This window comes from Acartia tonsa, chromosome 3 (assembly GCF_053477335.1).
Source record: "Acartia tonsa isolate MP-2025a chromosome 3, ASM5347733v1, whole genome shotgun sequence".
Taxonomy (NCBI): Eukaryota; Metazoa; Arthropoda; class Copepoda; order Calanoida; family Acartiidae; genus Acartia; species Acartia tonsa.
In genome coordinates, this window is record NC_137262.1 from 3,472,776 (window position 1) to 3,500,443 (window position 27,668).

At 35.3% G+C, this 27,668-nt stretch overlaps 1 protein-coding gene across 3 annotated transcripts in view; it reads left to right on the forward strand.

The window, feature by feature from the left end:
• Positions 1-27,668, forward strand: part of LOC145313077 (inward rectifier potassium channel irk-1-like) — a 118,069-nt gene that overhangs the window by 54,801 nt on the left and 35,600 nt on the right. For all 3 annotated transcript variants that reach the window (XM_080152341.1, XM_080152339.1, XM_080152342.1), the window contains exon 6: positions 12,301-12,406. In XM_080152341.1, coding sequence (XP_080008467.1) covers positions 12,301-12,406 — 106 coding nt within the window. The remainder of the gene's footprint in view (positions 1-12,300; positions 12,407-27,668) is intronic.

Below are 27,668 nucleotides of genomic sequence, written 5' to 3' on the forward strand. Positions count from 1 at the left end.
GCTCTTTAAGGTTAGATCCTTCCGCTATTTTCTTTTTATGTAAAAATAAAGGGGAGGAACTTCTAGGGAAATTGTTTTTAATTAAAACTTTGGGTATAATCTCTTTTTTGGCAACGCCTCTTAATGGGCGTTTCGTCGGATTTTCACAGTGGCACAGAGTTAGGCATTTGACCCCGCGGTGGCTAGAAATAGGGGAAAACTACTGTGAAAATACGACGAAACGCCCCTTAAGAGGCGTTGCCATGAAAGGGACTATACCCAAAACTTTAAGTGTATTGCATTTTCTATATTAAAATTAAGTGTTTAAACTTTTAAAATTGGTAACAAATATAATTTAAAACTGTCAAAACTTTATACAGTATGACCCTCGAAAAAGTATTTTTAAGCATCTGCAGCCCTTATTTCTCGATGAATTATTAAAAAATGCATATGTCCTTGTTCTCCATAGTATTCCACGTAAGTAGATATAAAAACATTTTTTTTTACCTCCATTAACACCGAAGATTTTTAGTGCTAAAGTTTTGAAAAAGTGACTGAGGAAAAAGTAACTTTTAACATGAAACGACTTTTTTAGCAAAATTAAGCTAGAAATCATTTTATTTTTGTTACTAGCAGAAACTTTATACAAAAATGAAATAAAAAATTTAGTTTTTGAGTAAAAAGCATTTTTTTACACATATTTTTTGAGTCTTTTTAGTTTAATGATATTTTGAAAAACTTACTTATTAGGCAAAATTGTTTAAGATTAAAAAACCAAATAAATCTCTATGAATATAGCAGGAAAATTGTTTTTGTTTCACAATCCTAACTTTAATAACAAAAAAGTTATAAAGAAAATAAAAATAAAACATAATGATTTCTTTTTGTCTAAAAAGCTTAATTTACCCCCTATTAAATAATTGAGATGTCAGAAAAGTAGGCGGAGCAACTGTCATAATTAATCCTTTTCTATAAATAAGGGTTAATAAATAACCTAAAATTTGCAAATAATCAATTCATTCAGTAGTTTTTTTTGCCATTAAGAATTTATATTTTTTGGTGGAATAAAAAAGAAATATTTAGTTAACTTGTTTTTCTTTGTGTCTCATTATTCAGTTGTCAGAAAAACATAATATAACCATCCAAAAAATAAGAGAAACAAAAAAAATTCTTTTTCTCAGTCACTTTTTCAAAACTTTAGCTCTAAAAATCTCCGGTGCTAATGGAGGTAAAAAAAATATTTTTATATCTACTTACGTGGAATACTATGGAGAACAAGGACATATGCATTTTTTAATTATTCATTGAGAAATAAGGGCTGCAGATGCTTAAAAATACTTTTTCGAGGGTCATACTGTAGATACCAAAGTTATATTAGACTTTAATAAAGTTGTTTAAAATCAAAGTTTGGGTTTTAGAAAAAGTTTTCCCAATGTTTAAATTGACTTGTGTGCCAATTCAATAATCTTTTCCTTTTTAAAAGCGAAGCTTTTTTATAATTAGGGTCGGTCCGTCCGTACGTCCGTAACGGATAGCTTTTTTCGTTAATTTAGGCATGTTAGAATTGTCCTATCGATTTCAAATTTTGCATGGTGATTCCTTTCATAGTTAGGTACAATTTAGAAATCGTAGCAACTCTATAATCATCACCAAAATGTCTGTACGTCCATTTTAAATATGTTGATTTTTTTTACTTTTTTAACAACAAATTTTTATGTGATCTGATCATCCGATTGATCTGATTTTTGGTATATTGATTCCTGGGACAACAAAGTATAATGTAATAAGCGAAGCAGCTCTATAATCAAGTCCTAAAAATGTAAGTATGGACATAAACTTTATCCTAAATCAAGCTGTTTTTCAACAAATTTACTTACAATTTTGCGTTGACTCTTATAAATTTATATTCTGATTATTCAGTTCTGACACTATACAAGTATTAATGTCCGTTTGTCTTACCGTTTCAGAGCTTCGCTTTTATGGATGTTGTCATCCTTGTTATCTGCAATTTTATTGTGGAATTCCTTAAGAGGACCTTATTTAACCCTCTTAAGACTATTTATCAACCTAACTAAAGTTTGTTAAAATAAGTTTAGGGAGGCTTTTCATTTTTTTACTTGAGACTAGCAGCTGCGCCCGTAGTATCTAAGAGCTTTATATTTGAGGAAATTTAAATGGCAAAATGGCCCAAAACCATACCCAGACTTTTACCAAAATAAAATAGCCTAAAACCCTACCGAGATCTATATGAAGCTTGGCTGTAAAGGAGAACCATACTGGTAAACCATACCCAAACTTATTTATTAAAATGTAAAAGCCTAAAACCATATTAGGACCTATAAGAATCTTTACTGTAAAGGAGAAACATATCGGTATAGTGGTCAGCAAAAAAATAAGCTACAGACAAAAAAAAGCGTACTACTTTATATAATAGGATGTAAGATATGTAAAATTGTAAAATTTGTAAATTGTTTACCAACAAGTGAAAATATATCAATAATACAACGATGTCTGTCTGTCCGTCAGTCTGTCTGTCCGTCCGTCTGTCTGTCCGTCCGTTCGTCCGTCTGCCTTTTAAGATCTCGGTAACCACTGAACCGATTGGATTCTACTCTACAGGGAATATACCTACTATTCCTGTGGTGGTTTTAGGCTTTTTTCTTGGGGGATTGGAAAACCCACAATCACCTCCCCCCCCACAAAAAAAACCATCATTTTTTTAGGCAGTACATTATACTTGTTTCGTTCAAAAAATAGTCTTTAGAGAATATATTTCTTCCTCTGTTCTTGAATTCTCAAACTTTATTTAAAAATATTTTTACCTGTCCTTTATTATCCTATTATATAAAGTAGTAAGCGTTTTTTGTCTGTCCCGAAGGATCTCGCTAACCGCTAAACTGATATTTTTCTCCTTTACAGTGAAGCTTCTTATAGGTCCTGGGAAGGTTTTAAACTATTTTTGAGTAGGGTGTTCACCCCCTCCCCAAAAAATTTTTTTTTTAACTCTTTTGTAACTCATATTTAAAATGGGATGAGGTCGACTTTTTCCCCTCCTACCTTAAGTGCCCCTAGAGGCTTCTAGAGGCGTAGCCGCTAGTAGGCTATAAAGAAAAAGCTGAATACCTATTTGTAGTCAGAATCATTGGACCACACTGTTCCAATCTAATAACTCTTGATATACATCACAATTACAGAACCATGGTTACGTAGATTGCACTGCACATAATAGCAAAAAAAAAATTTTAAGAAAGTATCCCGTAATCAGTGCAGATTCTAAGAAGACGGAGAAAGTCTCTCAAAAAATCAGCATGTGACGTCATAAAAACGAGGGATTATCCATCTCTTTTTAGGAGTTTTCTTTCCCACTCCTTCTCTCCTAATTCATCATTTTTATGACGTCAGAATTTTTTTGAGAGACTTTCTTCGTCTTCGTTTCTAATCAAGGGAATGTCTGTATGTCTGTCCCTATTTAAATGTCAATAAAAGTAAGTTATGAGAAGAAATGGTATCTTATACGTTTGTAGATTTTAACATATTAAAACTTAAAAACTGTTTTTAATGAAAAATTAATTTATCATTATTCTAATTCTGCTTACAGTTGCTCAAAAGTGTTGGTTATTTTTTCCTTAATTATTATGTCACTTTGAAAATATATTTTAAATAGTAATTTTAACATCGATAATTTACAATTTAGGTTAAGATCAAATCAAACTTATCTTGAACTAAAATTACAAATTAGTAGCAGTTTGACTTTATCATAGTGTTTGATTTAAGAATAATTTATATAAAAGTATTTGTATCTTGTACAGTAGACCTGTTACTCAAAATACACTTTTTCGAATTTATTTCTTCTGCTGGCCTAAAAAGTTACACTAGGGGCCTATAAATAAATGTACAAAATTCCATCTCTCTATCTCTACTGGCTACCTAGCGCCAGACCTCTAAAAAATCAACAGATAACGGTAGCACGGCGGTTTTAACAATTTCTCAGATTTTAGCTCTTCAGCATATTTTAATTTAAATATATAAGGTCAAAGATGCATTTGAAATTTTTGTATGAAATAACGGGAACTCAAAAATGGCCTTTTTTAGAGGCCTGGCGCTAGGTAGCCAGTAGAGATGTATAGATAGAATTTCGTACATTTATTTCTAGGCCCTTAAAGTAACTTTTTAGGTCAATAGAAAAATCAAATTCGAAAAAAAGTATTTTAATTAACAGGTCTATTGTACAGGTTTATAATTATATCTAATATGAAAACTTTTCGACTCGGGGAAATTGAAAAAAATTGAAAAAAAAATTTCTAAGAGGATAACGCCAAAATAAATATATATATAGTAAAATAGCTGCCCAATCTGTATTCTTTACTTGCTGGATAAAAAGTAAATAAAACTTTTCTCTGTACCGTGATTTATTTCTATCCCACACTGACAGGACTAAATAACTTAACTATAGTTTACTTCATTTTATATTTAACACCAATTTTGGAACATTTTTTCGATGTTTTTTTTACATTAGATATATGCAATTTCCCGTACATAGTCGAGCATATAAATCTCCCCTTTCAAATTTAGAATAATGTGAATAACGGAGCTAGTAGTTTTTCGTTTCTATGAATATTACTTTAGGTACTGTACAATTGATTAGGTTATATTTGGAAATGGGTAGCCCACAGGGCTAGAACCCTAAAGGAGTGTGTCATAGGAAAAAACTAACACACCATTCTTTCAAAAATAAAAGAGGGAGGGGTTTCAGTGTTTGTAAGGAACTTTGAAGGAAAGCACTAAATTCTTCATTTTCAAACGTCATTTACCATGCAAAAATAAAACACAATAAATAATAGAGTATCTTTTAACTTAGGATGCTATAATTTTTTAAAAGGCTTTAACTAATTCTTCTTACATGTTGTTTAATGAACATCCCAACCAAAAAATAAATAAAATAAAATTTTACTTTTATCCCCCAAAATCCCATTAGTGCCGACAGACATACATAAATAAGAATACGACCACGTATAGAATAGCTTGGCTAATAAAAGTAGTTTTCTTTAAGAAAATGTTTTAGTTGAATAAGATTTTAATAAGAACTTTATGACCTTCAAGTACCTATTATTATTGAAACTCTTACAAAATCGTGAATAGCAATAAAGAATTAATATACCAAAATATAATTATTAACTTAACTAAATAGTACAGCGGATATTTAAATAAGTTTATTAAATAATCTTTATATATATAAGTACATAACAATTTGCTTTTCTTATCTTATCATTTATTGCTGCACTTTTTATTTTGTTTTACCTCAAAGCACAGAACAACCCCCTTTATTTAAAAATATTCTTAACTCCTGCGGGGGCCCAACTCTGCGGGGCTATTCTTCACCCAATATTGAATGACGTAACGTAAAAACACACATTCCCCGTTCAACTTATTTCAAAATAAGGGGAGGGGTTACTATGTAGTCACTTTGAAGCGTATCACCTATTCTTATTCATCTTTCTGTATAGGTTACATAAACATAAACATTTTTGGCATAGCAAAGTCCTCATAAATATCTTCAGCAGTTAAACTAAAGCTTATTTATTTTGGTAACCAAGTTCTAGTCTGATAAACTTGGATTCCAGATAATGTATTAAATTGGCACAGCAAAGGACAAACACATCGCACGACAGCCGCACTTTTTTAGAAATTATTCGGATTAGAAAGTATTAAGTTTTTTTTGTCTGTAGTTTGAGATTTCAGAAACCTCAGAGAGCTGATTGAGGTCTCCCTAGTAGGAAAGCTTCACATTGGTCGTGGTATTTAGATTTAAGCCTTGATATGGTTTTAGACTATTTTGCTTCCCTCTTTTTATTCCTTTGCAGACAAAGTCCCTAGATGCTAGGAGCCAAGCTGCTAGTACATATAAAAGTATGTTAGAAGAAATTAGGGAGGGAATGGACAATGAATGGAATATAAATTACTAAACTTTGGGTACTTTTCTTATATCTGAGTTGGATTCTTAAAAACAGTTTGCCCCACTAATCGCTTAGTGGAGCAAAATCGTTTTCCTGATAAATCCACCAAAATCACATTTAAAATTATACAAAATCATAGAAGAGTTATTAACATAAGATTTTATTTAATTTTTGTAGATTTTTTATGTGATTTTGGAGAATTTTTCACTAAAACAATTTTTTTAAGAATCCACCTCTGGTTTGTTATTTCAAAAAAATTCAAAATTTATCAAAATTGGGTAAATGCACCAATTTATCGTCTTTTGTCCTAATCCTTAAGATTTAATGCGGCTGCCGTGCCCTATAAAAAAATCTCTGGCATGTTTGAAAAGAAATTTAACTCAAAATTGTCACCTTTACCCGTGCAACACAAATAAACACATTTACATTACTTTTTTTGGCATAATTTGAATAAATATATTTACATGTAAAAGATTGTACTTTGCTCAAGTAAAATATACAGTGTGTTTTTTTGTGAGAACTTTTTTAAAAGCAATTTGCCCCACTCATAGTTATCAGAATTTAATAGATAATGGCTTATTTTCTTCGTTTTTTAAGACCATTAATAGAACAACAACTACAAAATATTTCAGTTTTTATGTTTAAAGTACAGAAAAATAAAAAATTCCAAACTTAGGTGTCCAATATTTTTTTGTTTTGGCACATTTTTTATGCTCAAATCTTCTATTCTTAGTAAGAATGTCTGCAAAACGCTTCAAAGTTGGGATATAGAGCAAATAATTGTTTGCAGATACATGTACTAGAACATACAAAGTTTGAAGGCCATATCGCATCCAGAGAGAGAGTCGGCTACTGAAAGTCCAATTTTTTATAACTATTTTTAGATGTTGACACCCAAATTTTCATTTTTTTTTATTTTATTGTACTTTTTAAATAAAAACTAAAATATTTTTTTGTTTTTCTATTATTGGTTTTTAAAAAAAAAAAACGAGAAAATAAGCCATTAATCATTAAATTCTGATAACTATGAGTGGGGTAAAATTGCTTTCAAAAAAGTTCTCATAAAAGAAAACACACTGTAGTTTATGATAAAAGAAGGAAGGACAGTTGTCTATTTACATAGATAGCGCAGCAATAATATGTCGACTAGATTTAAGAGAAAACTAATACAGAACACTGTTTTAAAGTAATAATAGATAAATAATTGACTATTTAAAAGAAATACCTTTGGAGTATTTTATATATGCTCGTTTATATCCGTTGGCATGGTTACTTTCACATAGGAAAAATTGCTAACCAAATGAACAACTAAAATAGAAAAGACTGAAAGAAAATTATTTTATTTCTAATACTTTTAAGAAATATTCTGATATTTATGTATACACACGACTTTGATAGCTTACTTATAAATGTCATAAACAGTATTTATTCGTATTTGGTGTACTGTATTTTATCTTAAGTGTAGAGTATGAAAAATAAATATCTTTAGGTTCTGATTCTCTGTAAAATTAAAGTGTAGTTTAGGTGTTTTCAATATCTCTAAAAGTATTTATAACGTTTTTGGGTCAGTATCTTGTGCTTTATTTCTTTATATTCATTTTCATTACTCGAGCTTCAATTTGAGAATTTGAGGTAGCCCTTTTTTTCAAATAATTTTTGCATATGGGTTCCAGGACAAACGCAGGAGTCCCAAACGTCGGAGTGGACAAACGCAGGAGTGTTAAAATATTAATTTGATTAAGTATTTCTATACAGGTTAGGTTAGGTTAAGATATGAATATACAAATAAGCCCCCCGCAGTGGTTAGGCATTTAAAAACCCTATAATATGGTTAAAATAGGTTAGGTTAGGTTAAGTGCCCACTCCTGTGTTTGTCCACTCAGGCGTTTGGGACTCCTGCGTTTGTCCTAGGACCTGCATATGCAATTTTCAAAAATAGGCGCTCTAATGAACTATGATCAACCTTGCATCCTATTTTACTTATTAACAAACACATGATATAAACAATGTACATATGTATATAATATTTATAAGTAGCTATGTAAAACCTAATTGAAAAAAGAGATTACATAGATCAAATCAATCAACGAATAGATTGCCAATTTTTCTTAACTTAGGGGAATAATAAAAGTATATGTTAATAAATAATTACTTTATTATATTAAAGAGTACTGTATTTTCAGTGATCTTAAGGATTTGACCATAAACTCCTCATCTATAATACAAAGTAGCTTGATGTCTGTCCGTCCGTCTGAAGCTTAAGATCTCAGTAACAACTGAACCGATCGGATTCTACTCTTCAGGGAATATACCTACTGGTCCTGTGTTGGTTTTAGTCTATTTTCTTGGGGGGTGGGACACCCCCAACCCCTCCAAAAACAAAAAGATTTAGAAGATTTTTTGAAGAAGATTTCATTGGTCCTTTTTATTTATTTTTAGAGGCTAGGGGCGAAGCCGCTAGTTATTGAAATCGTGAATACCCCTTTAGCAGATTACAATTATTAGAGAAAAGTTGTGACGTGCAAATTTCCACGTTTTCTCATTCGTTGGCTCCAAAACTTTAGGTACTGTTACTCAATTTTGATTGGTTGAATCCATGCTAGTTCTGTCCAATTTTTCAACCTAAAGGGATCATTTTGTTTATCATCATTGTATACCATGTTTGTATATACTTTTTCGTCCATTGTTTAATACCTAGGAAAGTCTCTTGGGGTAGTAAGTTTGTTTAAGCATGTTAAAGCGAAGCTTTTCTATAATTAGGGTCGGTCCGTACGTCCGAGACGGATAGCTTTTTATTGTTAATTTAGGCATGTTAGAATTGTCCTATCAATTTTAAACTTTGCATGGTGATTCCTGTAGTAGTTAGGTACGATTTGGAAAGCGTAGCAACTCTATAATCATTACCAGAATGTCCGTACGTCCATTTTAAATATGTTGATTTTTAACATCAAATGTGATCAAATTATTCGATTGTTCTGATTTTTGGTATACTGATTTCTGGGCGACAAAGTACAATATTATAAGCAAAGCAACTCTATATTGTCCTAAAATGTAAGTATGTCCATAAACATTACCCTGTATCAAGAAGTTTTTTAACAAATTTACTAACAATTTTGCTTCGACTCTTATTCATTTATATTCTGATTATTCAGTTCTGACACTATACAAGTGTTAATGTCCGTTTGTCCTACCGTTTCAAAACTTCACTTTTATGGATGTTGTCATTCTTGTTATAAAAAATTCGTAATTTGGCTCAATTATTATTGTAGCATTAAAATCAGTTTAGTTTCAAACAGTACAAAATTTAAATGTTACAAATTTAAATAAACATTTTATACAGAAAAATCCTTTTTGTGAAAAACACAAACCCAACCATCATTGTTGAAGAATTAACACGGAGGGAGGGGACATTAGTCTGTGCATTAAAAGTTTCGTTCTCTCATGCATAGGCCTGAAAAATTTGGGATCTTGATTGGTGATACAAAAAAGCAGTGACAAAACCAAAGTTGGATAATTTTGTTTACCACAATTGAGGGTGTAGTACATCATGGTGTTTATCATTTTATCGTTCAATGACTTATCCCTTAAGAATTTTTATGCCCCCCCCCCCAAATAAAAAAGCTTGGACGTCATGGTCTGGTGCTAAACCTTTTCTTGTTGAGGGAGGGGAGAGTCCACTGGCGAAATAAGTAATGCTGCAACATTTCCTATTTGTGAAATTGCAGTGCAAACTTTCCTTTGTTCAACTCTCTCCTCCTCGTCAGATTCAACACAGATTTACATTTCAGGGTTGTCAGACAAAATACCAGACACTACGGTCGGAATACCTTCGTTGATAAAAAAAATAACAAGGATCATAACATCGAAAAGTAGTAAAGCACAAAAAAAATCATGCAATGGACAAACAGAAAAAGTGAATTTTAGAGTAGATATTGCATTGTCATTATAGAGAAAAGAATGAGAGAGATTATGTAAAAAAAAATATAAGATTCATGTGTTTTGAAGCATGACCGATAGACGGACGGACAAAAAAAATGGCATAGATAAATGCACATATGTCATAGGAAACTTCACTGAAAATTTCAGCTGTCTATCTTCAATGGCAGTGAAAAAACCACACGTCTATAACGTCTATATTATATTTTCATAAAATGTACTTTACTTTTTAATTTTTTCCTCCATTTTTTTGTGAAAACACTTTCATTGATTCTCTGGATTCAGCAGAAAATCTACAAGAAAAAGTAATTAATCCAATTCATCAGTTTTTACATCCATCCAACATTTATCTTCATAGGATTAAACATTTCATTGGACGTCTAAATTTTCCCGTACTTTTTAGCAGGGAGGAATAGGACATTAGATTGGAAATTATCCTGGTACCCAAAGTTTTATAAAAACATTTATAAACTTTGCATCAAAAGTTTGGGTTTGTTTGTTGCAATCATGGTTGGTTAGTTCAGACCAGCTGTATCCAAAATTTTCAGCCTTTAATTTTAATCCACAGAAAGGTTAATTTTCAATTTATATAGAGGTATTCGTATCCCTTAATGACGTCATAAAAATTAAGGGATGAGGAGAGGAGGAGTGGGAAAGAAAACCCCTAAAAAGAGATGGATAATCCCTCGTTTTTATGACGTAACATGCTGATTTTTTAGGGAACTTTTTTCGTCTTCCTACACTAAACTAATCTAATATAGTTGTTCTATAATTATAGTCCGTTCGTATGTCTTCAACATAATATGTGTTAAAGCGTCATTTTCCTCTCTTTCCTTTCGTTCTCCAATGATATTCAACTCTTTTTGTGATCTTATGTAAAAGTATTTATTGGTATTAATTACTTTTTTTCTGCTTATTAGTTTTTGTCATGCAATTCTATCAAAAAACTATCAATTAATCCTTTGCTATAATTAATCTGTCCACTTCATAGAGATGTTTCTCTTTATATATTACTAGCGGCTTCGCCCCTAGCCTCTAGGAGCTTTCCATATGAGGTAATTAAAAATAAGTAAAAAAAAAAATTTGGAGGTGCACCCTTTATTTTCGAACTTTTCGAGAAAAAAAAACGGTTTTGGGGGATTTTTGGTATTTTGGGTGGTTTGGCCCGTTGTGGTGTCCCAAACCCCCCCAAGAAAATAGCCTAAACCCACCACAGACCAGTAGGTATATACCCTGAAGAGTAGAATTCGATCGGTTCAGTGGTTACCAAGGTCTTAAGGGACAGACAGACGGACGGACAGACATCATTCTACTTTGTATTATAGACTAGTGGCTGCGCTCCTATTATCTATGAGATAATAAGAGTAAAGAAGTTATGAAAATAGCCTAATATCAAACTTAGAAATAAGAATTAAATAGCCTAACACCATCCAGGGATCTATAAGAAGCTTCCATACAATTTAGAACTCAGTAGTAATCAAAACTAGACAAAAAAACTTACTACTCTATTTTATAGGATACTTCATTCTTATTGCAACAAATTTTTAGTAGCGAAGATACTTGATAAGTTGTTTGTCTTCCCTGTGTAAATTGTTTTCTCTTCACCTCCAGTTCTCTTCCCCATCTCTTTTTAAATTTTTTCTCCTTCCCCTTCGCCAACCCTTTACATATAATTTAATAAACATTAGACATTTATCAAAAAGGAAAAATTATACATTTTAAAATTTATGGGTTTTTAAAATGTTTTATACAATATGATGCTACTTTTAATTTATCTATCTATCTAGAAGATTTGTTTGAAGAATAAAACCAAAGCTTGTGTTGATAATATTTGATTTTATTTATCGATTTGTATCTATTTATCTACCTATTTTTCATCTATATATCAATATCTATCTATCCATAGGCGTCCAAGGGGGGGGGGGTAAAGGGGCGATTACCCCCCCCAAACGATTTTGGTAAATTTTGGGGGGGGGTAAACTAAATTTACCCCTGCCAACAGATTTCAGGGGGGGTAATTACCCCCCCCAAGCAAATTTTACCCCCGGGGTAAAAATTTTGGGGGGGGTAAAAAAAATTTTACCCCCCCCCCTAAAATATTTTTACCCCCCCCCCAAAAAAATAAAAAGCTTGGACGCCCCTGTATCTATCTATTTATCTATCTATCCATCTATCTATCTAGTTGATCTGTTAGAAGATTTGGAGCCTAACCATAAAGCTTGTGTTGATAATGTTTGATTTTATCTATCCATCCATCTATCTATCTATTCACTATTTCTGTTCATCTATCTATCTATCTAGGTGATCTGTTAGAAGATTTGGAGCCTAACCATAAAGCTTGTGTTGATAATGTTTGTTTCTATCTATCCATCCATCTATCTATCTCTAAATCTATGTAGCTATTCATCTATCTATCTATCCATCTATCTAGGTGATCTGTTAGAAGATTTGGAGCCAAACCATAAAGCTTGTGTTGATAATGTTAAAGACTTTACCTCATGTTTTCTCTTCAGTTTAGAAACTCAACACACCATAGGGTAAGACTTGTTTTGTTTGTAGTCCCTTTCCTGGACACGACTCTTAAGGTTCGTTTGGCTTGTATTTCACAGTAGATTATTACCTTTTTCTAGCACTTGCAGTGAGCTCTAACCATGCGTGGCAAATTACCTAACCCTGCGGGGCAATCACCTAACCTATCTTAATCTAACATAAAATAACCTATCTAAAGCTTACTGTTAAAATACGACGAAACGCCCCTTTAGAGGCGTTGCCACGAAAGGGACTATACCCCTTTTTTTAATACGTAATTTTAGTCGAAGTTTTTATTATAAACTTAATAACATGTCACCTGTATTCAAATTTACAATTGTCCTTGCCCTTATCCTCTCAAGGCTTTCCTATAAAGAAAGGGTTGATGTCATATGGTCCGAATCAATCTTTCAAGAAATTTTCAAAATAGATTTTTTTCAATAATTACTCAACAGAATTCAAAAAGTAAATTAAAGAACTTACTATTTTGGTTCATAATGGCAATTCTTCGTTTTTTTGCATTTTAGTACCTTAAAACCAATTCAATAAAAAAAACTAAAATTTCTTCAAAAATATGGCGTCTACAAAAAACCGATTGTATATCTAAATTCTATGGATCATTTTACATCTACTACTTACTGAAAACACGGACTAGCTATTTTTTTATCACAAAAGTTAGGACACGTTCTTTGCAAAATTTTGGTTCAGCCGAGGATTAGGCTCCACAAAACTTAAATAGGTATATCATAACCAAGATCAAGTTTGAAGGTTGCTATGTTTATTGGAATTAAATCCTTAAGAATTTTTTACACTTGTCGATCCGTGTGCGAGTCCAACGATAGTTGGTCTGTGAAAGGAGCAAATCTTCTTTAACAGTTCTTACTTTTTTAGGTAGTTATAAAATTTACTGAAAAATAGATGATAAATCTTAATCCTAGTAGATCATTTCATTTTAAAAATACAAATAAACAAAAAATTAATGAGATTTTATATGTTAAAACAACCAAATTTATTTACTTTTTCCTTTAAATATATACCCCTAGCGGCTATTATTTAAACTAACATTGATCCATTTTTAAAATTGATTATAAACACAATAATACAAGTCATACAGATGTTTTTCTTTTAAATTGAAAATGTGTTTTCCACTTGGAAGTGCTACAAAACAAACATGAATTGTCAATTTCGATATCTAATGATTTATATTGTTTGATGTTCTTAGCGATTTTAAGGTGTTTATTACTTGATTTGTATTATATAATAATATTGTGTGGCTTTTAAAATAGGTGTTACCGTGAAAATTGCATTTTTTATTAACCTCTTTTATGATTATAAATAATCCTTGAACAACAAAATTTAGGAAGCAAAAATCCTATATTTAATTGTCTTTTTTGTAGTACCCTAGTGTACTTTTGTTGTGTATGTGTGTTTGTCTGTGTGTTATAATGTGTGTGCGTACATATATCTTACTTACTAACCAAATGCAATTTTGAATTATAAATTTTTTGTTCTATTATAATATGGATACCCATGCTTTTATTTTATGGCCTATTATTAAACCTTTATGTGTCGGTCCTGTAGGTACTTACCCCACCCAGAATTGGGGTAAATTTTATATGGGGGGTGGGGGGGTTGTAAGATAAAAGAATTCAACAAATTTTTGGTGGGTTACCCCCCCCCCCCCTTTCTTGGACGTTCCAGATTGGGGACAAAATCCAATTTGAATAAAATTGGTACAATACAAAAAATACATAGTTGTTTTTTTTAAGCTGTAACGGATAGCTCATGTTAGAATTATCCAACCAATATCAAACCTTGCATGATAAATCATATAAAACTTAATTATTATTTGTGCGTGTCATGATATTGCGCTCCTCTGGTCTAATATGTATTTTTTAAAAAACAGTATATTGTTTTTTTTGTATCAAAACAATTACAATTATGTGCATAAGTAGCACAGCATTGAAGGTATTTCTTATTTTATGTGTAAACTAGCGGCTACGCCCCTAGAAGCCTCTAAGGAAACTTAAAGTAGGAGGGAGAAAAGTCGACATCATCTTATTTTAAATTTGAGTTTAGAAGAGTAACTAAAAAAAAATTTTTGGGTGGGAGGGGGGTGAACACACCCTCCCCAAAATATTTTAAAATCTTTCCAGGACCTATAAGAAGCTTCACTGTAAAGGAGAACAATATCGGTTCAGCGGTTAGCGAGATCCTTCGGGACAGACAAAAAAAACTCTTACTACTTTATATAATAGGATATGACAATAAACAATGTGTATTTTAAAAAGTTTAATGTCTAACGGACATACTATAATTATAAAGCAGCTGAAATACTTGAAAAAAATGTCATCTAAAGATTGTATTTGGTGTAGAAATGTTTCATTTGCTATCCTGTTCAAATATAAAAGATGTTCAATACGTGATAATCTACAACTGAGATAGTATCGGTTAAAATAACCTTTCTTCAAATTGGACCACATTAAAAACCCTGAAAGCTTTTTATCAACAAAAACTTGAATGATTTATGTCGATTATATAGCAATAAAAAAGTGGCCATTCCTAAATTGAAGTAGATAAAAGGTGTTCCACATTTATAAAAACGAATCATACATTTTTAGCATTAAGGTTGAAATATTAATGATGTTCATGCTTATGAAATGACAAAATCATAAAATTATTTATACTTACAACCACTAGGCACTACAGCTTGAGTCTCAGCTCTAAACTTGGTAAGGGAGAGAAAGAAGATTCCCTCCAAAGATTATGACGTCATACGATAGAATAGCCAATGAGAGGCCAGTATACACTGTAATTGACCAATGGTAAAATTTATGCTGAGCTGGATCTTTAAATCATTTCAATGGTGCGCCAAATCGGGGTGAGCCAACTTTCCACCAATAAGAGCACAGCATTTACGAAATGACGCGCTGTGATTGGCTGAAATTCGGCGAGCCCTTTTTTGGCGCACCATTGAAACGATTTAAAGATCCAGCTCTGGCCTCTCATTGGTTATTTTATCGTATGACGTTATAATCTGTGGAGGGACTTTAATCATCTTCGAAAGGAAGCATTTTAGATTTTAGTTGAAAGTAAAAAATGATATTTAGGTTTTTTCTAGGGATACAACACCCTTCCAAAAGAAAATACTTTTTTACTTTCCCCTGACCTATAAGGAGCTAAAATGCAATGTAAAGGAGAACCATATCGGGTTAGCAGTTAGCAAGATACTTCAGTGCACTGCACACGGATCCTGATAACTTTATTGGGTAATTTGAAAGGAAAGGGACATTGTGATACAATCGCAGAAAAAAAGAATATATACAAAGATGTCAATATAATTTCCTCACAGGTCTCATAACCAATCTTTTCTTCTGCCAAATAGCATTTGCAGTAGCGGATCTACTAAACAAACGGATCAACTGCAGTTCACGGTAATATATTCCTGGTAACAAATATTTTCAAAAATCTATGAATTTTAAAGGCTGCTAGCTGCCAAACGGCTGAACGTACAGATCATGCCCACACACTGTTTTAAGCGGCATAAGAAGGCCTACAAATAATCTGGAATAGCCAAGATCCAATGATACACAGAGAAAGCTTCACTGAAGAAAAAACGCGTAAAATAGGTCTTTTTCGCGCATCTCTCTGCACGACGAGATAATTATACATTATTGATTTATGGCTATTCCAGATTATTTGTAGGCCTTTTTATGTCGCTTAAAACAGTGTGCAGGCATGATCTGTATGTTCAGCCGTTTGGCAGCTAACAGCCTTTAAAATTCATAGACTTTTGGAAATTTTCATTACCAGAAATATTTACCGTGAACTGCAGTTGATCCAAACTAACTACATGGGAGGGAGGGGACATTGGATTGCAGATCATACTGGTACCCAAAGTTTTATAAATACAATATCTCAATCGTTTACTAAAACTTTCAAAATTTACAAGAAATAAAAAAAATAGAGCCAAATAGACTTTTGAAAATTAGCTCAACATTAGGCTAAAGTTAGTTTTATATAAATCAATATTACATTACTTGGATGTTGCTCCAGATTTTATGTACTCTAATAAAGTAAGTAATACTTTCGGCTGGCTAAAATAACGATACCTCCGATCCCCCCATTTCCCCAATCCTTCCTTTACCGACTGGGAAGATGATTAAAGTCCCTCCATACGATAGACTAGCCAATGAGAGGCCAGACTACACTGTAATTGACCAATGGTAAAATTTATGCTGGCCTCTCATTGGTTAGTTTATCGTATGACGTCATAATCAGTGGAGGGACTTTAATTATCTCCGCCGTTTGGATGAACGAAATGACCAATAAATGAGGTCCATATTATCAACCTCAATGGACGACAAATATATCCACGTTTTCTTTGTTCATTTTTTTAGATGTTTTCCAACAAAAATTACAGATTCTAAGAATCTGTATGTAAATATTTCTGTACAGAAGTTATAATCATATTGTGGTAATACGACAGCCAGACGGACGGGCAGTTTACAGAATTGCTACGCTGTGACTTATCATAACAAACCCTCTGCACTAATCTTATTATATCACCATTTATCTCATGACCGATGTTGACCCCGCTATCCAGCGGTCAAACTGGCCTGCCTAAATGTGGGGAGGGGCTCAAACACGCAGCTATCACGCGCCCCTCACGCGATTATACAACCGGGAGGCGCTGCCTCCCCTTATACCACAGCTGCCCCCACAGCCTGTCTACCGCCGGGAGCTAAGCCCTTGCGTCCCACACCCCCTTCAAACCTAACCATTGTTATAATCTGTTGTATATATATAGTAAACATTCATTGTAAATATTATTCAGTTAAATATATAATTTCTGTATGACTAAATCCTGCTAGTTTGTTTTGGTAGAATAATTCAAGGCTAAGGCTCGTTGGACTCGAACTCGCAACCCTGTGAGCTGAAACGTTCGGCTTACCACATCTTGGTGTCAGCGTGTTTCAATCGAGCCTTACAGAAATTAGCCTATTCTACCTCTGATTGGACCCTTTGGCAAGTAAGGGGACAATCAGCCGCCAACTGAGAAGCCAACTGACCCGTGAGACGGCCTTTTTAGGTCGAAATTCCATCATTTTGAACGCAATATGTGGGCCTTTGGCCTACGGCAAGCAGATTTAGCCTGCTAAAAGCGCCAGTTAAGACGCTTTTTCCGTACCGTGTAGGAGTAGCGCTAGGTGCGCAGCCACGGTAATCGGATAATTTAGCTCAAACGGCTACAGAACTGAGTCTAAATTGGCAAGTGTAGCTGGGACAAGCCCCAGGACACCCAGGCCAAACCTACGAGACAGACAGCTGGGTGCTGGTCTCCTTGAGAAGGCAATGTGTGGCTGCGAAGCTTCAGCACACAAGTAAGGCCTACCACTGCGACGGATAGCAGAATTTGAGCCACAGGCACGGCAGGACGGGACATTCCCTGCCGCTGCCTTCCAGGATTCGAACCCGAGGCGCTGTAGGACGGGCCATTCCCTGCCGCCATTTTCAGGATTCGAACCAGCGGCGCTGTAGGACGGGACATTCCCTGCCGCCGTCACCCCTCTGAACCTTGCAGGACGGACATTCCCTGCTGCCAGTGCTTCCAGAATCACACCTAGAGCTCCTAGTGATAACAACACATAAGTGTGTATAAATGTCAACCAAGTGATAAAAAGAAATATAAAATTGTTGACCCAGTGATAATTGATAAGCTCTAGTGATTCGAAGCTACAGGCTAAGCCACCATGGTAAGCGATACCACCATAGCTGTGGTTCGGCCACCACCGAAGTTTCTGCCAACCCCAACCTCATGCACGCAATGGGCGTGCAACGCATGTTGATTCCAGACAACACCCAAATCCTGACTGCTAACGAGGAAGGCCAGCCCCTCCAGGTAATAGGAAAATTGAAAGAATTATATATGGCAGTCTCACACACCCTTATAATCCATCTGTACCACGTGACTGTGGTACGGAATCTCTCACACCCTCTGAACCTAGGAGGGTATTTTCTCAAGGAGTTCGGAACTAGGCTCTGGTTCTTTGGATACTACCGCCTGTTCATCCCAGAGTATGCCGACCTCACCTACGAGATGAATCGGCAAAAGACGGCCAAGACCCTAGCCTGGACGCCTGAGATGGAAGCCCAGCTGCTACAGCTCAAGGACAAGTTCCGCCAAGCCCCTATCCGAGCGCCGCCCAGGTTTGACTTGCCGGCGGTATTCCAGCTCACCACAGACTTCAGCAGCCGCGCCATCTCTGCCATTCTGAGTCAATGCCAGGACGGCAAGGAGAGGCTGATTGCCGCCGTGGGGCGCAAGACAACCGACCCCGAGACTCGCTACCCGTCCTGGAAGGGAGAGATGGCCGCCATTATGTATGGAATCCGGAAATTTCACGGCATCTTGTCCTACCGCAGCTTCCAGATCAACACTGATTCCTCAGCCTTGCTACAGATGAAGTCGCTGAACACATCCACAGGGATGGTGGCCCGCTGGCAGGAGGAGCTAGCGGCCCTAGATTTCACTGTCTGCCACCGTCCTGGCACCCAGAACACCAACGCCGACGCCCTCAGCCGCCGGGAGGACGCCAAAATGCCAACAGCTACCGCTGAAGAATTAGCAGAGCAGGCTGAGTACATCCACAACCTTTGCCAGCTAGGGGAGTCCGCAGCTAGCCGGCCCCCTGCCGCACGACTGGATCCGGCTAGAGTATTAGAAGCCCAGACACAGGACCCTCTCCTGCTCCGTGTCCGCCAGTGGGTGGCTGATGGCAGAGCCCCAACTAAGGCTGAGCTGCGCGGCAAGGAACGAGACAAGCAGCAGTACGCCAGCCGCTTCACAGCCCTGGGACTTGATGAGCATGGCTGCCTCACCACCACTGACCAGACCCTGACAGGGGAAAGAACAAGATACCTGCTGCCTTCGGCCCTCCGGCAGGACGCGTTCTTTTTAGCCCATGGGACCCCCATGGCCGGGCACTTTGGAATGGACGCTACTATCGCCCGCGTCGCCATGCATTTCTGGTGGCCCAACCTGTCCCGTGACGTCCGCCTGATGGTTCAGACTTGTCCTGAGTGTGTCCAGAAGGTTACCAAGGAAAGGTTGAAGCTAGGAATACATGTGCCCTCCCGCCAGGGGTATCCACAGCAAGTCCTGTTTATTGACCTGGTGGGGCCGCTGCCAGAGACCCCAACTGGAAACCGCTATATCCTCACCTGTCAAGACGAGTTCAGCCGGTTTGTCAGCCTCTACGCCATCCCCAACAAGCGCACCCTCACGGTGGCTGAAGCCCTGCTGCACCGCCACCTGGCCACGTTCGGATGCCCCCTGAAGATCCACTCCAACAACGGGATGGAGTTCACCGGCCAGGTATTCAAGGAGCTGGCCTCCAAGCTTGAGATTGGCCTGACACATCCACCGCCCTACAACCCGCAGTCCAACCGAGTGGAAAGGTTCCATCGGACGCTCAACACAGGCATACGTCTGTTCCTAGACAGAGACGACAACAACTGGGAGCCACACTTGCCTGCCATTGCCTTCGCCTACAACACCAAGGCCTGCAGAACCACCGGCGTGACCCCGTTCCTGGCCTACTTTGGGAGAGAGGCCAAACTTCCGGTGGACATGGTGCTCCGGCTGCCAGACACAGAATATGCCTCGGTTCCAGCCAACGTCCAAGCTCTCCTGCAACGCTACCATGCAGTGTATGACGCCATCCAGCAGCGAGAGGAGGGAACCATCCGGAGGAGCGCGGCAGCCTACGAAGGCACGGCCAAGTACGAGGTTGGAGACTTGGTCTGGTACCTGGCCCCCCGCCTGGTGCCAGGGAAGGCAGCCAAGATTACCAAGAGATGGACTGGCCCCTGGAAGGTAGTGCGGCAAGCTACAGACGTCCATTATGTCATCAAACCTGCCTCTCCAACCGCCAGGATCTCGGAAGTCACCGCGCATGTAGGCCGACTGCGCAAATACACTGGAGATGTGACTGCCCATCAGATTCCAACAGACATTCAAGGCGACCTGGACGGCGACGAGGATGCCACCGAGCTGCCGGTTGGAGCTGCGGCGCCGCCAGCTAGTGACCCAGGACAGTTCCCAGTGTACCAGCCAGCCGCAGCCGCCCCACAGCCTAGCGGCCAGGATCGTGACCCGATAGAAGAGAACCTGCAGCATCAACCCAACGAATCACCGCCGCCGCCGCCAGCTCCAGAGCCACCCAGGGATGCCATCTGGAACCCTGATACTGACATGGAGAACCTGCTGGCCAGCAGCGAGCCTGCAGGAGGAGAGGCGGCCACTGCGATGGAAGAGGCGGCCCCAGAGGACGAAGCTGAAGCAATGTGCCCCCTGCTGATGACAGCCATCCCCATCAGAGTAGGAGCTAGGAGGCCCAGCAACCTAGACCAAGCAGGCGCCCCCATGGAATTTTATGCGCCTGCCTCCATCGTTATTCCCCCCTTGGGAGCCTCCAGAGTTAGCCTAGGCCTCCGTGTCCAGTTACCAGCCGAGACAGAGTTAGTTCTGCAGACGAGGCAAAACTTCCAACGACGGGGCTTGGCCGTCGCTAACCCACGGCTGGAAGCCAACCGGGAGTTGACAATGCTGATATCCAACCACAGCCAGACCGAGCAGCGAGTGTCTCGCGGAGCCTGTATAGCCAGAGCTGTCCTCCACCGAGCTGTGCCCCAGGAAGAGCCCGTCCTGCGCAGACATAGGTTGTCGTATCCCCAGGTTCAAGGCCTGGTGGCTCGAGAGCCCCGCAACCCTTGAAGGGGAGGTTGTGGTAATACGACAGCCAGACGGACGGGCAGTTTACAGAATTGCTACGCTGTGACTTATCATAACAAACCCTCTGCACTAATCTTATTATATCACCATTTATCTCATGACCGATGTTGACCCCGCTATCCAGCGGTCAAACTGGCCTGCCTAAATGTGGGGAGGGGCTCAAACATGCAGCTATCACGCGCCCCTCACGCGATTATACAACCGGGAGGCGCTGCCTCCCCTTATACCACAGCTGCCCCCACAGCCTGTCTACCGCCGGGAGCTAAGCCCTTGCGTCCCACACCCCCTTCAAACCTAACCATTGTTATAATCTGTTGTATATATATAGTAAACATTCATTGTAAATATTATTCAGTTAAATATATAATTTCTGTATGACTAAATCCTGCTAGTTTGTTTTGGTAGAATAATTCAAGGCTAAGGCTCGTTGGACTCGAACTCGCAACCCTGTGAGCTGAAACGTTCGGCTTACCACAATATTACTAATATTTGATTTGCTAATCATATTCCTGGAAGTACAACAAAAATAACAAGTAACAATAATTAATATTTATAAAGTACATATATATTGATTAACAAAAGAACCAATATGCCAATTAGTATTCTTACAAATATAAGTAGATTAAACAAAAACAAGGATGACAACATCCATAAAAGCGAAGCTCTGAAACGATAGCACAAACGGACATTGACGCTTGTATAGTGCCATAACTGAATAATCAGAATATAAATGAAGAAGAGTCAAAGCAAATTGGTGAGCAAATATATTATAAAACTTCTTGATACAGGATAATGTTTATGGATATATTCACATTCTTAGGTTTTGATTATAGAGTTGTTTCGCTTATAATATTGTACTTTGTTATCCCAGGAATCAGTATACCAAAAATCAGATCAATCGAGCAATTAGATAAAAAAAATCAACATGTTAAAGATGGACGTACGGACATTCTGTTAATGATTATAGAGTTGCTACGCTTTCTAAATCGTACCTAACTACTACAGGAATCACCATGCAATGTTTGAAATCGATAGGACAATTCTAACATGCCTAAATTAAAGAAAAAAGCTATCCGTCTCGGACGGACGGAACGACCCTAATTATAGAAAAGCTTCGCTTTTAAAAATAATAAAAAATAAACACATTTTAGTACAAAAAGGCAGTTATTTTTTCATTTCTTTTAAATGATAATTCAACACTGAATTTCTTAGGGAAAAACATATTGGATTGAACTATAAACAAAAAAAACTTCGTCTGCTAATAATTCCTTTTTAAGTTTAACGGTCCATCTAGGAAAATACATCTATTTGCATGAAGTATCTCTAAATCAATCATACAGGGTAGGGCAAATAAGACCGGACAAACTTTAAACGGCCATAGCGCCAAAACTACTTGACCAATCAGGACGTTTGACCACACTTTAAAAAGCTTAGGTAATGTCCTTTTAGCACAAAAAAATCTTTGGACGAAGAAGGACGTGTACAACGAGCTGGCCGCGCATATGTTCAACAAGGCAGATTCCAAATGCGCCGGTGGTTTAAACTGGATTCTCGACTAGGGCCCACTAAATAAGGTAGAGTTATGTAACTTGCTGGGGATATTGTTAGATACATAAGTAAGACACTAGAAAAGACTAGAGCTCTCTATATGAAATGGCTTGGCTGTAGTACTCCAGCAAAGTGAAACGGGGCAGATTTTGAGTTGTAAAACACGTCAAAAGCCATGAAAATTCGTGAAAATTTCTCGTTTCTTGACTTCAGCGACCCATATTGAACTTAAAAACTCTTTTTAGACTATGGGTTGCGCTGACAACCCTAGCTGAAACTTTATGCCATTTCTAAAAAGGTAAAGAACGTTGTTCTAGCTTAACTGCGGTCCAAATAAGAGCCTCCGTGTATAAGGGTAGCTTGAAAGTTGGGCGAATTTGGATCCTGGGGTTACTCACATTCATAAGGAAATGTGGCCTCCCAGCAGCCCGATCTTAATTCAATGAACTTTTGGGCCTGGAGCATGCACCAATAGACGTGCCCATACCACAGAGACCTCCCTCATTGCCACTATCAAGGAGAACTACACTAGCTTGGACAGGTATATTTTGACCTGGACCTGTCGGCGGTTGAGAGGCGGTGATAAAGGCTGGCAGCGATTTTATTGAATAATCTAATAGTCATATACCTATTTTGCTTGCCAGTTTTTAAAATTCAATTAAATCTTTAAAATTGATGGTTTTATGTTCATTTGTTTAGAAATTAGAATTTGACCGGTCTTATTTGCCCCACCCTGTATATATTGCACCCTCTATAGTGTATAATATAAAGAAAGTATCTAGGATAATAACTCTATTTACATGATGTATCTCTAAATCATATATACTGCACCCTCTATAGTGTATAATATAAAGAAAGTATCTAGGATAATAACTCTATTTACATGATGTATCTCTAAATCATATATACTGCACCCTCTATAGTGTATAATATAAAGAAAGTATCTAGGATAATAACTCTATTTACATGAAGTATCTCTAAATAAATCATATATATTGCACCCTCTATAGTGTATAATATAAAGAAAGTATCTAGTATAATAAATCTATTTACATGAAGTATCTCTAAATCAATCATATATACTGCACCCTCTATAGTGTATAATATAAAGAAAATATCTAGGATAATAACTCTATTTACATAAAGTATCTCTAAATCAATCATATATATTGCACCCTCCATAGTGTATAATATAAAGAAAGTATCTAGGATAATAACTCTATTTACATGAAGTATCTCTAAATCAATCATATATATTGCACCCTCTATAGTGTATAATATAAAGAAAGTATCTAGGATAATAACTCTATTTACATGAAGTATATCTAAATCAATCATATATATTGCACCCTCTATAGTGTATAATATAAAGAAAGTATCTAGGATAATAACTCTATTTACATGAAGTATCTCTAAATCAATCATATATATTGCACCCTCTATAGTGTATAATATAAAGAAAGTATCTAGGATAATAACTCTATTTATATGAAGTATCTCTAAATAAATCATATATATTGCACCCTCTATAGTGTATAATATAAAGAAAATATCTAGGATAATAACTCTATTTACATAAAGTACCTCTAAATCAATCATATATATTGCACCCTCTATAGTGTATAATATAAAGAAAGTATCTAGGATAATAACTCTATTTACATGAAGTATCTCTAAATCAATCAAATCAAATCAAATCAAAATATTTATTTCAGTCAACATATTAAAACACAATTATATGATACGAATATTTACATAGGTATATTGTTTATATAGTTTTATTTTATTTATTTTAATACACAAGAAATATCAAATATGTTGCCTAGTGGCAGGACCTAACGCAAAACACAATGTGCAAATTTTTTAGTATAAAGTGGATTATTAAACAATAACACTGTGATCATGCGGTAAAAAGAGATCAAGCCCTATTAAGAATATAATACAATAAAATAAAAATGAGATGAAAGTTAGATATCATAAGGAAAAAAAAAATTGTATTTCTTTTAAAAAAATAAAAAAGTAAATGGAGCATGTAGTTCAAAAAAAAGAAAGAAAGAAAGAAAAAGAAAGGAAATGTACGGCGTTGTAGTATGTTTAAAACCTGGCAATTTTTGCATTCTATTATTTTTTGATCACAGAATAATAAAATTATAGAATAATGGCAGCATTCCAACCAACAATAGTTTAAATTGCATTTAAATGGCAAATATGGCAAAGAAGTCTGTAGCAGTTTGTTTCAATATTTTCAACCATTGTTTTTTTCAAGTGTTGTTTAAATAAATTAAAATTTGGCTTATTTTTTAGATCTTTCAAAATTTCAGCATAATTATTCCATGTTTTTGGTAGAGAAATAAAAGGCAATCTAGAAATTAGGGCAAGTCTGGAAAATGGTATAGCAAAGTCAGCTTGAGTTCTTAAAGCATAAGGAACATTTCTGTCTCGATTCAAAGTCCAATAATTATCTATCCTGAATGATTTAGGCTGCAAATCTTTTAAATAAAGATACATAAAGTTTAATTTAAAATAGTCTATTAGGGCAGGAAATGGCAAAATACCCCATCTTTTAAACAGCGATCCTGTATGTGAATTATATTTAGCATTAGAAATACATCGAATAGCTTTCTTCTGCTGTTTAAAGACATCATTAATAAGACTATCATATGTTGAAGAATATGCTATAATTCCATATATTAAATGACAATGAAAAGTTGAATAATATAAGGATCGCATTGCTTCAGGGTTTAATATTTTTTGACATCTTCGTAAAACAAAAAGTGATTTTGAAAGCTTAGCATTTAGTTGTTTAACATGGTACTTAAAAGTTAGGGCTGGATCAAAGTAAACCCCAAGAAATTTTATAGCAGGTATATCTGATTCATGATTTACATATTCTAATTTTTTAATAATAATAATAATAATCATATATATTGCACCCTCTATAGTGTATAATATAAAGAAAGTATCTAGGATAATAACTCTATTTACATGACGTATCTCTAAATCAATCATATATATTGCACCCTCTATAGTGTATAATATAAAGAAAGTATCTAGGATAATAACTCTATTTACATGAAGTATCTCTAAATCAATCATATATATTGCACCCTTTATAGTGTATAATATAAAGAAAGTATCTAGGATAATAACTCTATTTACATGAAGTATCTCTAAATCAATCATATATATTGCACCCTCTATAGTGTATAATATAAAGAAAGTATCTAGGATAATAAATCTATTTATTATTTTATATTGCACCCTCTATAGTGTATAATATAAAGAAAGTATCTAGGATAATAACTCTATTTACATGACGTATCTCTAAATCAATCATATATATTGCACCCTCTATAGTGTATAATATAAAAAAAGGATCTAGGATAATAACTCTATTTACATGAAGTACCTCTAAATCAATCATATATATTACACCCTCTATTATATTTAATATAAAGAAAGTATCTAGGATAATAACTCTATTTACATGAAGTATCTCTAAATCAATCATATATATTGCACCCTCTATAGTGTATAATATAAAGAAAGTATCTAGGATAATAACTCTATTTACATGAAGTATCTCTAAATCAATCATATATATTGCACCCTCTATAGTGTATAATATAAAGAAAGTATCTAGGATAATAAATCTATTTATATGAAGTATCTCTAAATCAATCATATATATTGCACCCTCTATAGTGTATAATATAAAGAAAGTATCTAGGATAATAACTCTATTTACATGAAGTATCTCTAAATCAATCATATATATTGCACCCTCTATAGTGTATAATATAAAGAAAGTATCTAGGATAATAACTCTATTTACATGAAGTATCTCTAAATCAAACATATATATTGCACCCTCTATAGTGTATAATATAAAGAAAGTATATAGGATAATAACTCTATTTACATGAAGTATCTCTAAATCAATCATATATATTGCACCCTCTATAGTGTATAATATAAAGAAAGTATCTAGGATAATAACTCTATTTACATGAAGTATCTATAAATCAAATATATATATTGCACCCTCTGTAGTGTATAATATAAAGAAAGTATCTAGGATAATAACTCTATTTACATGAAGTATCTCTAAATCAAACATATATATTGCACCCTCTATAGTGTATAATATAAAGAAAGTATCTAGGATAATAAATCTATTTACATGAAGTATCTCTAAATCAATCATATATATTGCACCCTCTATAGTGTATAATATAAAGAAAGTATCTAGGATAATAACTCTATTTACATGAAGTATCTCTAAATCAAACATATATATTGCACCCTCTATAGTGTATAATATAAAGAAAGTATCTAGGATAATAAATCTATTTACATGAAGTATCTCTAAATCAATCATATATATTGCACCCTCTATAGTGTATAATATAAAGAAAGTATCTAGGATAATAACTCTATTTACATGAAGTATCTCTAAATCAATCATATATATTGCACCCTCTATAGTGTATAATATAAAGAAAGTATCTAGGATAATAACTCTATTTACATGAAGTATCTCTAAATCAAACATATATATTGCACCCTCTATAGTGTATAATATAAAGAAAGTATCTAGGATAATAAATCTATTTACATGAAGTATCTCTAAATCAATCATATATATTGCACCCTCTATAGTATTCAATATAAAGAAAGTGATTACTTTGATTACTTCCCACAGACACGGATATAAATCATATTTTGTACTTTTTAACAGGAAAAATTTTCTAATCTGTCCATTTTTTTCGTAATGGCATAATATAAATAAACTTTAAATGATTCATTTAACAGCATAATAAAGTAACAGGATGTGTGTTTGTCTGTCTGTCTGTACCGAGGGATCTCGCTAACCGCTCAACCGATCGGGTTTCTTGAAAAAAAATATGCGTAGAGATTTGAAC